Below are 13,601 nucleotides of genomic sequence, written 5' to 3' on the forward strand. Positions count from 1 at the left end.
GGTGGTGCTGGTGCAGGACAGGGGTGCTGGCAGCAAAAAAAAAAAAAAGCTGGTGTGAGCCCTCCAGCCGCGTGCTGCCAGGCTGCAGCTCCCGTCCCCAAGGAGCAGCCCCGCAGGAGCACGGCGAGGCGGCAGGAGCGGCGTGGGGAGCGCGGGGCCCTGCGCAGGTGAGGGCTGGGAGAGGAGCAAGGGCAGCGTGCTCCTGGCCAGCAGCACCCCGAGCAGGCCAGCGTGCGCTTTGCACGTTTGGTAGAGGAGAACCGCGCTCTCATTGACCACCAGGTGATGAGCTGCGTTTTCAGGTGGTTTACTTATTAGCCGTTGCAGTGAGCCTGTTTTTGGACTGTTACGTCCACGCAGAAATACAATCATCCAGAATGGATTTCCTGCCCCAAACCAGGCCTTTTACGAGTTTGGCATGCAGACCGCCTTCTGGTAGAGGCTGTCTCTGTACAGACATAATTTTGTGCGTTACATGGGAGATTTATTAGGGAATTACTGAAACCTCACTGAGGAACTCGATCCATCAATTCACCAGGATTTCCAGGCGAGGTATGGTGGTGGCGGAGCGTGTGGGCTGGATGGAGGGGCTGGAGGCACCTGCTTTGCCCCGGGGTGATGTTTTTACCTCCAGAGCAGGCAGTACCCCAGCACTGCGGCTCTTGCACACCCCTGGGCGAGCCGTGCTCCCCAGCAGGGCGAAGCCGGGATTTCCTGGGTTACACAAGCTGCTCAGCTTGAGCTAAGGCGCTCCGGCCCAGGCTGGTACTGAACCTGCCCCCTCAGCTCCTTAAAGGGTTTAGCATTTGCACGTGGGAAATAAGCAATTAGCGACAAGGGCCACTTTGTTACAAAGCCTCCTTGGGCAGCAGGACTTCTCCTGCTGGCCGAGGTCTGGCAGCACCCTGGCGGGGAAGGGGAGCGTCCCTTGATGCAGCCAGGGCTGTGCTGGTGCTGTGCTGGTGCTGTGCTGGTGCTCCCCTCCGGGCACCTGGCTCTGCCGGCTGCCTGCCACACGCTGGGTTTAGCAAAGAGGAGGAGAAGGCTGCGGGGAGGTTTCCTGGCCACACTCTTACCTCTTGCTGAGGATCAGGTGGGAAAGGCACCTGCGGGTTGGCAGCGAGGGACGGCGGCAGCACCAGCCGAGGGGTGCTGAGGACACCAGAAGACAATTCTGTGCAGAGGTGTGATGGGTTAACCACCCACCTGTCTGCTCAGGAGCAGCTCGGCTCAAAGGGTGGGCTCTGCTCAAACAGCACCGCCGTTATCACGGGGCATTGCCTCATGGGCATTGCCATCTCCCCTGGGTACCGGCACGCCAGCCCGCCCCAGGGTGTCGCCGGCTGGCTGCGCTGACCCTGCCGTGTCTGCCAGCAGCGGTTCCCTGCTCTTTCAGCCGCGGTTTCCAGCAGCTTTGCCGTGGCTCAGCTTTGGAGCTGCCCCGTCAGGGCTCGTGACCGCTGGCGGGGAGGCAGGGAGGCTGGCTGCGCGGGAGGAGGTCAGGCCGGAGGAGCGCGCGCTTGGCCAGCAGGGGAAGTCCTGGTGGAAGTGTTTTTTTATCTGGGCTGCCTGGGCCCTGCGTTTGAATGCTTGGAAGTGCTGTTCTCCAGATGTTTCCTAGCACACGCAGGCTCTGTTTATAAACAGCGCCTCAAAGCAGAGCCCCTCGGCGCGGCGCAGCTGCTGGCCCAGGGGCAGCGGGGCCGCAGGCGGGCGCTGGCAGCCACGGCCCCGAACTGTTACGGTGTCAGGGGCCCGGGGTCACCGTTGGGAAGGAATTTTCCCCTCCCTTGTAGAGGGGCCACGGTCAGCCCGGTGGTTAACAAAAGCCTGAAATGCCTTCTCTTCCTTTCTCCTCCCCTCCTCCCAGCAAGCAGTTTCCTGCTGCTTTTCATCCCCGTGGCAGCCGGGGGCTCGGGGCTGCCTTCCTGCCCTTGCTGGAGGTCTCTCGTTGCTGGGGGTGTGGGCACTGAGCCCTCCCCAGCGCCAAGGCCAGCGGTGCTGCAGAGAGAAGGGCACGTGGAGCCTCGGTGTTGGCTCTGCTGGCAGCTTTCTGCTTGCTGGTGGCTTCAGCCCTGCCTTGGCTGAAGTGGGGTCTGCCCCCAGAGCAGCTTGCGGGGCCCGGCGTCCTGCGTGAGCCTCCGTGGGGACAGCTCTGTGAGCCCATGTGCTGGGTTGGCCTTCCCTTCCCTCTTGCCTCTTCCCTCCTCTCCATCCTGCCGGGGCGGTGCCCAGCCCTGGCCTTTGCAGGTATCACCCTGCCACGTGGGCCGTGTGATTCACCGAGTTCTGCCTTTCCTGTGTTTTGGGGGAACTGTGTGTTTTACGCAGCTTGTCCCATTGTTGCGGAGCACCTGCTAATGCAATTTTTCCAGAACCGCCAAGATGAGCCCACGTGTGCTTTCCCCATCGACAAGCACCTGCAGCTTCGTTTCCCGCAGAGAACATCACGCAGGGTGCGGCCAAAAACTGGGCACTGGGCAGCCCGGTTAGAGAGGAAAAACAGCAGGGGACAGGGTGTAGCTGCCAGCAGCACCCGCTGGGGACCGCAGGAGACACCCCCTTCCCAGCCGGGGGTCTTCTGGCAGCTCAGACACTGCCCAACCCCTCTGCCCTGACCAGGCTGCTCCCCCGCTGCGGGGGCTGGGGATGGACACAGCAGACCCAGGCTTTGGTTCCTTAGTGGAAGGTTGTTTTGAGATTTGGCAGCCCCTTCCCTGGGTCCTGGCAGCTTGTTCATCAAGCCTCTGGGATTTTGTCCCAGTGTTTTGCCAAAACTTGAGCTGGGTGATTTCCAACGGGAGGGAGCGGAGCGGGGTGCGGGCTGGGATAGCTCCTTGGCTGGTCTCTGCGTTCCTCCCGGCCCTGTCTCCTCTGAAGAAGAGGACACTCCTGGAGGCACCTTTCAGACATGTTCTTCTCTATCCTGCTCCCTGGAGAAGCAGAGGACGGAAGGCCACCATTAGAAGGATGAAAGCTGAGCCCTGCCCAAACACCCTTCCCTCACTTGGCCTCAGCCCAGCGCTGGGAAGGTGGCGGTGCGGTGCTGGGGCAGGTTCCCGAGCCGTCGGCGCCTCTCTGTGCTCATCGCATCCTGCAGCTCTGCCCCGGCCCCGCATCCCGGGGGACAACCCGTCCTCCCCAGCCCCGGCCCCGTCCACCTCCTGCACGCGCCGTGCTGGAGGCAGACGATGGCTTTTCCACGTCAGCCCCGGCCGGGGCCGGGAGGAAGCGCTGGAACAATTGTGCTCCTGTCTCGTCTCCCCGCAGCCGGCAGCGCGCTGCTACCTGGCTCGGCCATCGCGCAGCGGCCCGCTGGGGAACGGCGTCGCTCGGAGCCTGAGTCACTCGCCAGGGACCTGCTGTCCTGCACGGGGCCGGGCCGGGAGCTGCAGCGTGCTGCCGCGGCTGGGTGGTGCCCAGGGCTGGGGCCCCGACGCTTTTCCTGTTAGAGCAAGCCATTTGCAGGGGCTGCCGTTCCGTCCCTTTGCAGGCAGCCTGGCAGCAGCTCGGGCAGCGTGTGGTTTTGGAAGGATTGCGAAGCGGGTAACGAGTTGTGTTGCTCTGGAGCTGTAAGGCACCTCCCTCTGGGGCTCTGCTCCCCCCCTCTCCCTTCTGCCAGTCGCTTTCATCGCTTTTTGGGCACGAGGAGTGCTTTCATGGCCTCGCTGGGAATACGGAGAGAGAGCAGAACATGTAGAGATGGGCTTGAGCCAGCCTCTGCTCACCCCTGGGACAGCCCAGCTGCTCCCAGACCTGCGTGTACCAACCAGCCTGCGTCCCAGCAGCTCGTGAGGCTGATGAGTGCGAGGCTGGATCTCAGCTCTGCACGCTGAGCTTCCCTCTAGTGCCATGCCAGGAGTGCTTTGCTTCCTTTCCCGTGAGCATCCACAGATCGTCTTTGCAGTGGCCTGGTGTCTGTCCCCAGGACGGAACCGCTCCTTGCACGGGCAGAACCCTTTTCTCTCGTCTCCCCACTTGAGATGCAAAGAGCATTGCTGCCTGCAGTCCCTGATGAGGCTGCGAGCCCGCAGCAAGTGCTCCGCTCCCCCTTCCCCGGGAGGCGTGGAGACAGCTGTTCAAAAGCTGGGTCTTCCTTCCAGGGGAAATTGGCGCTTGGAAAAACCCTTTCTGTCCTGAACCAGCTGAAAGGCAACGCTGTGAAGACCCTGAACGAAGTGAGAAATTTCAGAGTTCTGAATCTGAAGCATCTAAATGGAAAACAGTAAGGGAGTGCTGGTGCTTTACAGTTCCGATTCTCCTGCCTTTATTTCTCAGGAAATATAAAACGTGCTCCCGGTTGTCGTTATTAGTGGATCCACATTTTCTGCTGGGATAATTCATCCGCTGGCTGCAAAGTCCCAGCCCTCGCCTTGGCTGGTCGCACAGCTGGGCAGTGAGCCTCAAGGCGCAGGGCATCCAGAGAGGAGGCCAGAGGGGTGGATGTAGCTGTCGGCGCTCTGCACAAGCCTTAGCACTGCTCGAGCTATGTTGTGGTAAGAGCTGAACACTGCTGCCTTCACGAAACGTTTGGATTTACATTTTCCTAGTGGGGGAGTACCCGTCAGGACTCTTAAGCTGTTCCAGGAGCTGATGTCCCTGCATCTTCTTACATCTGAATTAGTTCGGCTTCCGAGCATGGGAGCATTTATCACCCTTGGGTGCGAAATCCAAGCTGTGTACAGACAAATTCCCCTTTTCTGTGTAGGTGCAGGGAGCCTTCGGTCAGCGCCTGACAAATTTGGAGAGGAATCAGGCAGGCTTGATTCATTCTTTCTAACAGCAGCGGCGTTTCTCTCTGACAACTTCACAGCAAGGTGCAAAAACGTGGTGTAGCTCTGCCTGAAGTGTTAGGGCTGGAAGGAGAGAGCAGTGCTGCCCCCCCACCCCGTATCAGACAGCGGGGCTGGGGGGCGCGGGCTCCCCCCTGGCTGCCCCTGCCCTGCAAGCTCTGCCAGCTCCCGGCTGCCCGGCCTCCTAGCAGGGGATGCGGCTTGGGGGCAGAAGACTCCCTGCGAATGGAAGTGATTCGTGGGGGTGGATTCAGCCCCAGCAGAAGCTGCTTGGGTAATGGCATGGGACGAGTTCAGTTCCTGCAAGTGGGAACAGCTCGTGTGCACCGTGGGGTGTGCTCACTGCCCTGGGGCTGTGGAAGGAGCCAGAGACGTTTCTGTGCTGCTTGCTTAGGTAGTCTAATTTTTTCCCAATTGAATCACTCTCTTGAGTTAATTTTGTGTGTTCCCAAACTTGCAACACTGTTCTCCTTGGCAGCTGGAAATGAGCTAGTGAGGATCACGCCTGCCAGAGCTGCTGCATCTGAGCCTTCCCAGGGCTGCAGATGCTGAAGGCAGTGCTTATTTAACTAATGAGATGTTGCTATCGGGTGTCTTTAAAAAAAAAAAAAAAAAAAAGAAGAAATATTTCTGCTACTTGGAGGGATTTATTTCAAGCCCTTTTGCACAGCCTGAAAACGAGGCCAAGTTTTGATGTGGCGCTTCCCTGTAATCACCTCACGGTAACGACGCTGCGTGCTCTGCTACCGTGATCCCATTAAATGCAGGGCGTTGTGTGAGCGGAGGCTCCCCAGCGGGGCTGCCGTGGGGCTGCCGCACAGCCCCGGTGGGACCCCTGTCAGGGCGGCCGAGCAGGTGAGCGGTGTTTGGGCATCCCGCCTGGGGGGCACCCTGCGGGCTCTGGGCTCCCCAATGCTCCTCGCCCAGCTCCTGCCCTCCCAAACCACAGCTCTCGAGGGGATCGCGCAGCAGTCCCCGAGGTGTTGCTGGTGCGGTCGAAGCCATCTCGCCCGTCTCCGGCTGGGTTTGGCGGCCCCATAACCGCCACAGCCGGGCTGAGCCGGCCCGGGCCCGCTCGGTGTTTACCGTCGCAGAGCCTTTGTGCGAGCGGGGCCGCGCTATCGCTGTCGGCGCTGGCAGGGCTCGGCGTTGTCATTGTGTCTGCCGCCAACAATGTCCCCGCAGGAAGCGCGGGAGCCGGGCTGGGCCGGCCGCGGCGCTGCGCCTCTGCTGCCTTCAAAGCGTGCTGCTGGGAAGGACGGGCTGCGGGCTGCCCGAATGGGGTGCTGCTCGGAAGGTCTCCATGGGAACCGTGCTGGCTTGGGCCTCGGAGATCATTTTTGGCAGGAAGGAGAAGGGGTTGAGCTTGTTCTGCAGGGAGCTCCCGTCCCGCGGTTCCTGCTGGAGGGTTGGTTTTAATGGCTGCTCGCCGTGTGAAGGGCGGGGAGCGGTTCCTGCGCCGCGCACGGGGCTCTGGTGGAGGAGCGGGGCCAAAGCTGCGGTCATGGGGAGAGACGGCGAGCGCCAGGGCACAGCTCGGCCTTTCCCTTTCTCTGTCATCTCCCTCAGCTCGTGCAGCGGGGCTCGGCTTGGTCGTGAGCTCCTTCCTCTGGTAACGGGTGACGAGGATAGGGACGGCTGTCATGGGCAGGCTGAACTTCAGTGTAGAGGGCCAGATAATTCGGAAGATGCGTAGTGTGCCTATCCAAGAGACCCCCAACCCCCTTGTCTTAGTGTCTGGTGTACCTCTGTTCCTGACCTTCCCATCTGTGCCCAGATGTGTCCTGCAGACAGGCCTGACCTACTTTGTAGGGCTCACTCGGACACCTTGCATGGCAGCGAAGCGGCGTGCCGGCTCCTGCTCCCGGCTCAGGGGAGCACTGCAAGGACGTGGTGCTGATCAGCCGAGGGGTACACGTGGTCGGCTGGCCTTAGGACGAGGGATGTGGTTTCCTCTCCCTGCACAGCCATGTGAGCAGTCACAGGGTCCTGTGTCCAGCTCACCCGCCCGAGGATGCTGAGAAACACAAAGGAGGCTTTAGGAGAGGGCAAGAAGGGTAGCCTGAGGTCTGGGCGATATCCTATGCGGGGAGGCAGAGAGCAGCCTGCGAGGCACGGGGCTGCTCGGGGGCCAGATGCCTCCAGCCACCAGAAGACAGCGCTAAGATCCCTGGGGTGGGTGGGAAGTCTGCTCTGTGACAGGCGAGGCAACTGGCCATCGAGCGATGGCCCTAGGAATGAAAAGAATTGTCCTCTTGAAGCTGTTCTTGTACCTGGGAGGCATACCTGGAGGAGAATTCAGGTCTCAGCACAAGATTTCAGTCTTTCGTGTTCTCAGAGGTGCTCTGAGCCGTTCACAGGGTGCATCCAATTCTCGTTTCCAGGCCTGCCCCGACTGCTGGTGGCCGCTCTCTGTGCTCGCTGACCCCCTCTTCTCGCCTCTGCTCTCTCCCCAGGCACACGTTCTGGCAGTACCGCCGCGAGAACCCCCACACCAAGGTGGGGGAGCCCCCTCCCGACGGGCTGCCCGGCTTCAACAGCGGCGTCCTGCTCCTCAACCTGGAGGCCATGAGGCGCTCCAAGCTCTACAACCAGCTGCTGGAGCCCGCCACGGTGCAGAAGCTCACCGAGAAGTACCGCTTCAAGGGCCACCTTGGGGACCAGGATTTCTTCACCATGGTGGGGATGGAGCACCCAGAGCTCTTCCACGTGCTCGACTGCACCTGGAACCGGCAGCTTTGCACATGGTGGAAGGACCACGGGTACAGCGACGTCTTTGACCAGTACTTTCGGTGCGATGGTGAGGTCAAAATTTACCACGGGAACTGCAACACCCCGATCCCCGAAGACTAGGGCACCGATTCCTCCGGGAGCAGCTCTGACTGCAGCAGTGCTGGAAAGCTGCACAGAGCTGCAGTGACTGCACCCATCCCTCCAGAAGGGTGGCCAGCCCTGATCTGTTGTATCCCAGGGAGATCCCTGAGCCCTGGGGATCCCAAGAGAGTTCAGTTTCCCACTACCTGTAGTCTCACCCCTCTAGGAGAGCGCAGTCCAGCAGTTAGCAGGACGTTCACAGTGGAGGTGCCTGGGCTCAGCTCCTGGCTCTCCCATGGTTCACCTTAGGTCTCGGGGCACGTCCATGGTGCTGTCTGTGCCACGGCTACTGGGCGTAGGGACAGCTGAGGGGCTGGCTCCATGGGTGCTGTGCAGCATCGTGCTGTCTAACAGCGAGATTTCAGAGCCAGGCAGTTGGGTTTTGTTTTGGCATTCCTTGGTGGCCCATTTTGCACCTCATGCAGAGCATCAGTCTGGTCCGTCTCGAGAGCAGACGCTGTCCTCAGGTCATCTTCCTTTTGAGCATTCCACAAAGGGTTTTAAGGACTGAAAAGCTGCTTTAAATTTGGGTTACTTGTGAACAAAAATTGAATGCTAGATGAGCTTTAAAGCCTTCCTCTGGTTCTCCTTAGCAATAAAAGCTTTACTGCTATACCTTGTCGTAAAAGCGTTCAGTGAGCGTGTACAAATTGGTTCATTTTTCTAGCTTTGCCTTTAACCTTTTGTACTATAATAAAGCTGCAAACGCAAAACCCACTTGGCTGTTTTTCTGCAGCATGACTGAAGTCCTGTGCCATAGGAGGTTTTGCGTTCTCTTATGGTGACTGACAGGTAGCTGATACATACCTGTTGGGCAGATGAAGACGGTGCCCTGCGTGGCTTATCACTGCGCCTAATGAGACGTCTGTCCCCAGTGAGCGATGCAGCGAATCCTGTTCTGTGCACGCACTGCGCTTATCCCAGCGTGTGTGCGCCACGGGGGTGGCTACCAGGGGAGACAGATGATGGTGGCCGGGCGATGCTGTTGCACCAGCAGCAGCCACGTGTGTGAGCAAAGCCTTTCCAGGCTGAAACCTGTCGGTCCCCAGCTGCTCCATCTCCCAAACCATCCGGGAAGGCAGCGTTGAGATGAGCTCTGGAACCAGCCGAGGCTGTTGCATCACCGGGATGGCTTCACCATGAAAGAGTTGTGGTGCAGAGAGGTTGGACTCCTTGGGGGTTTTCAGAACGACTCAGCAAGCCCCTGGGCAGAGGAGTAGTTTCCCAGGAGGAGGAAGAGGAGGCAGAGGAAGGACGCTTCTCCCCTCCCAGCTACGTGGAAGAGGCTGTAGCTGGTTTACAACTTCAGGCGGCTGGGGGAGGTGTGTTGGGGCATCGCTGGCTGTCGCAGATCGCAGCCCCTGTGCTGGGGGGCAGGAGAGTGGCTGCCACCGTGCCTGAGCTCTCTGTGGCAGCTAACCCAACGGAGAGATTCTCAGGTAGCACCTGGATATTAAAAAAGGTCATCACTCCCCATAGCTGGGGCTTGTCCAGCAGGAGCTGGGGCCTGCCTGCGCTGCAAATGGCCAGGCTCCAGGCTGGAGCGCTCCGCTCCCCAAATAAATCCTTTGACTGTGGGTCAGTGGGAGGTTTCTGTAGGAGGGGATGGCACAGGCACATTAACCCACTTCCAGAACTGTTTTTGTTGTTTTTTTTTAAACTGAGCTGGTGTGTGTATGTGTGTGTGTGTATGTGTGTGCATCTGTGTGACATGCACGTGAGAGAGAGAGAGTTGGGGACTTAATTGTGGCTTAACCTAGTAATGGCAGGCTCAGCATGTGGCAGGAGTTCCCTGGCTTCCCTCACCTCTGCCTGGGAATGAACCAACACCGCCTGGCAGTGCGGAGGAGGCTCTCCTCCCTCTGACCGGCACAAGGGCACCGGGCTGATGCAGGTTGCTTGCACAAGAGCAAGCCCCAGGCTGGCTCCCTGCTGCTGTCCCACACCAACACCACAGCTGGGTTTTGGGGAGTCTCGGTGGCCCTTCCTCCCCGTGGTGCTCCAGGACAGGTGCCCAGGCACTGCTCCGAGCCTGGTGCGTTGCCGAGGTGCAGGGACGGGGGTGACAAGGAGCCACCCAGGGCAGGCGTTTCCCCAGCCCCTGGCATTTCCAAGCCTCGCATGTGGCTGGGGCAGCCCCAGAGGCCACCGACCCAGGTGACACGCGCGCCTCACCTGTCCCCTGCAGTGACACAGTGCTTTCTGGGGCTCGCTGGGCGAAACAGAGAGAGGGCAGGGCTTCCTGGCGTGGTGTCACAGTCCCGTGGTTGGCATCACTGCTCTGTCACCGTGCTGGCACCTCCCATTGACCCCGCAATTACCTTGAGCAGCTGCCCAGGAACACCACTTTGGGCACTTCCACTGCGGGGAGGACTCAGCCGGGACACGGCGGTGGCACTGGTGACAAATGGGGCTCCCGTGGGAGCCGTTTCCACCCGGGGCAGGAAAGGAGAGCCGAAGCCCCGGTGCTGTCAGGCTGACGTGACTGGGGACACGGCGGGTCCCGGCGCCTTGCCTTGGCTGCACGTGCCCGGGGCCCTCTCCCTCACCCCCCGGCCCCGCACGGTCCCTCGGGACGTGACGCAGAGCCGCTCGCTGCTGTACGTAACCCTGCGCGGCTCCGCTGGTGGCTCCGCTGAACAAGCTGAGGAATGGCCAAGATGAGCAGCGAGCCACCCCATGGCTGGGCACAGCCCCCGGGGGTCATTCCTGTTGTGCCGTGTCACCCCATGTCATGCTGTGTCACCCTGCGTCACCCCCGGGAGGATGCTAGTGCCTCATCCAAGGGAAAAATAAAAAAACTGGGGGTTCTGTTCCTGCAAAGGGGGAGCTTCAGACCTGACAGTCCAGCCCTTTGTAGATCAGGCTGGAAAGCGGCTCTGCAGCTCTGTTTCTCTTCTTGCCGGACTTGGCTTCGTTCAGCATTCTCGAGAAGCTGCGTGTAAACCAAACAGCATCGCCTGTTCTCTGCTCGGCTTTGCTTTCAGGTCCATGTTCGAGCTGCATGGGATTTTTGCTCACCTCTTCTGCATTGCGTAATGCCGTCAGTGTTTATTCTCTTACTCATTTGTACTTCTTTCCCATTTGAAATGATCAATTGTTGGTATAAACTCACCTAGGGAGCAATTACTGTAAGCCTAACCCAAACAGGCGCTGGGGGTGATCCATTAAGCAACGCAGCCGCCCTCCCCTGCTCGCTGCTCCCAGAGGACACGCTATTTACTTTGCAGCTCTCTGCTATTCATACCGAGCGCACTTCGGTCAGCGTGCCAAGAATAACACAAAACATAACAACAGGCTTAAGCGCTGAGATGCAGTTTCTGACTTTGCAAAACAAAAAAGCCAACCTATTATTTTTCCCTCCTAAGAAATGCCCGCTGCAGCAGAGCGAGGGGGGCTCCCTGACCACCTCGCTGTCCTCAGGAAGGCAGTGGGTAGCATTAAAGCTGCCCGAAGGGAAAGCAGAAAGGGAAAAAAGAGGATGTTTGGAGCAGGGAGGCTGGGACATGGGCAGTTTTCCCGTTCAGCACAGATTTTTAGCAGGCTTCACTGTTTTCTGAGCTTTCCCTCAAACGCTTTGCAGAGCCACAGAGGGGCACCTGGCTTGGGAGCACTGCAGCCAGGTTTTGGTAGCTCCGTCTCTTACCGTCTTTGTGGCTTAATTACTAATCGGTGAGAAATTGCTGCCTGGTCCCCTAATTCTTTCAGTGCTGTTGGGGTTCGCTCTGTGAAATGCTGGAACTTCTTTATTTGCCAACCAGCTGCTAATGGGGGGAGCGCTTTGAGCAAATTATGTTGTGGAGATATTTCAGGGGAATTAGCTGCATTGTGCCTAAAATTTCGAAGTTAATTCAGGCAATTTGCCTGTTGGGGAGCAAAAAAAAGAAAAGCCGAAACAAAGCAGAGTTTAGAGCTGCCAGAATCCGCCGTGGTCTGGTGGTTTGTACCTGAGGACAGAGATGCTCAGCAATCCCATAGCAGCAATTTGTCACCCTGCTGGTGACAGTCCTAAAGCGGCACGAGCCACAGGCTGCACACGGAGCCACACTCACAGGGGCACTGCATGAAGTTTCTCCATTTATTTCCTACAGACCGCTTGCTGTAAGTGCATTTCGCAGATACTGAAAGGCTCGGGGCCTTTGTCGTAACGTATCCCCTCCTCAGATAAATAGATCCTTTCAGGTAGTAGGGACAGTCTCCGTCTAGGGAACAAAACACCTGCAGATGGCCTGTGGCACATGCGGTTCTAGGCACTGCATCAGAAGGAAGCGTTTTTTATTTCTTCCTGCATGCTTTTTACTTTAAAATTCATCTCTTTTCTATGCTGGAGGACTTCTTAGGCTACCTGGGGACCACAGCAAAGACAAACCCCTCCAGGAAGACCCGCTGTGCTCAGAAAAGAGAGAAGTTTCATTCGGGGCACTTAAAAACACCAGCAGCAGCAGCGAAAAAGTACAGGGCATGTGAGACTGAGCCCCTCGCCTCTGGAGGGGGGGTTGCAGAGAGCCGGCCAGCTGAAGGATGCTCAGCTGAGCTGAGTCCCCATGGGCCTACAGGAAAACCAGTCAGACGTTGTCTGAATCTGCCGTGTTAGGACAGTCTCCGGTAACGAAAGTCCTGCCATTATGCAGCATCTCTGCTCAGTGGCCTGGGAAGCGGTTAGTGCTGTATGGGCTGCAATGCTCCTCCCGAGCAGGAACTGATGGAGGAGAAAATACCAGATGGTAAAACAGCCACTGGGGCTGGCACTCCGTGCCCACGCTGACCCACCCGAGCTTCACATTTTCAAAGCAGCAGACACTGCAGAAGTAGGAAATGCAAGAAGTCAGCACTGTTAAACCAAATGCAATAAAATATGCTATCATGAGTCATTTACTTGTAAACCTCAAAAAATTTTCAGCAGATGCTGCTAAATTTCTTCCGCCAGTCATCACTATGGTGAATTTTTTCCAGCAAAGAACAAGGGTGATATAAAATGTGCGGAGCATTTGATCGTCTTCTCCCCTCAAGAGCTATATGTAGTAGGATGCATTATCAAATAATAATGGGGGAAACAATTAAATAACACTGGGCTGAGGAGGGAGTGCCAAGGCAGTCATACGCTTGTCATAAAAACTGAGCACCGGATTGTTAATGAATAAATGTGACAGCTAAATCTGGGCAGGAGCACCAGCCAGGCTGGGTGCAGCATCACGCACAGATCCTGACAACTGCTCCGTGGTCCCAGGCACAAGGGTGCAGGTCCGCAGCCCCTCCTGCCCGAGGGTCTCTGCAGCCCGTGCCCGCTGAGCCCCCCTGCAAAGGGCCCGTGGTGTTGTGCTGGGGAAGCAGCAGCTCTGGGAAGCGAAGCCCCCCCCGTCCCCAAATCCGCATCTGGGGCAGGACAGGGAGCTTGAGTCGCTGCCGAGCTCCCAAGTCAGCAGGGCAGGAATGCTGCGGGCAGACGTGAATTACATGTAATGGCCTCGGCTGCATTTATCCTGCCTGAAATAGCTTTGCTTTTTGCGGATCAGTTGTTTGGAAACCATAATTGATACCCTCTGCGTCCTTTATAGCTGCTTGTAAAATACAGCCCCGTGGTGATGCAAGAGCAGGCGTGAGCCTGACCAGAGGTGAATCCAGCCCAGCACAGCGCCGGGCTGACGGCCAGCCGGGGTCTGTCTGTCCGGCCCCTGCCCGGGGAGCTGTTTGTCCAACGCTTGGCAGCTGTGGGCACAGGGCGGGCACCGGGCAGGGGCACTGCTCCTCACACAGTCGGTCCAGCTGCCCACTGAAGTTCAAAACAGCAAAAGGCGTGCTAATTCCTCGAAATCCCAGGTGCGGGAGCACGGGGCACTTGGCCCTCGCTGCCTGCAGCAGCCCGAGAGCCGGGCGCAGCGCTCGCAGTGCGGTTAGCTGCTGCGGCGCGGGGTTAGCCAGGAGCCCGACTCGTTT

At 58.5% G+C, this 13,601-nt stretch overlaps 1 protein-coding gene across 2 annotated transcripts in view; it reads left to right on the forward strand.

The window, feature by feature from the left end:
* The window catches only part of XXYLT1 (xyloside xylosyltransferase 1), a 42,501-nt gene extending 34,117 nt beyond the window's left edge, over positions 1-8,384 (forward strand). For both annotated transcript variants that reach the window (XM_048076876.2, XM_067002040.1), the window contains exon 4: positions 7,250-8,384. In XM_048076876.2, the coding sequence (XP_047932833.1) occupies positions 7,250-7,646 (397 nt within the window). In that variant the 3' untranslated portion in view covers positions 7,647-8,384. The remainder of the gene's footprint in view (positions 1-7,249) is intronic.
* The last annotated feature ends 5,217 nt before the right edge of the window (positions 8,385-13,601 follow it).

This window comes from Anser cygnoides, chromosome 9, assembly GCF_040182565.1.
Source record: "Anser cygnoides isolate HZ-2024a breed goose chromosome 9, Taihu_goose_T2T_genome, whole genome shotgun sequence".
NCBI lineage: Eukaryota > Metazoa > Chordata > Aves > Anseriformes > Anatidae > Anser > Anser cygnoides.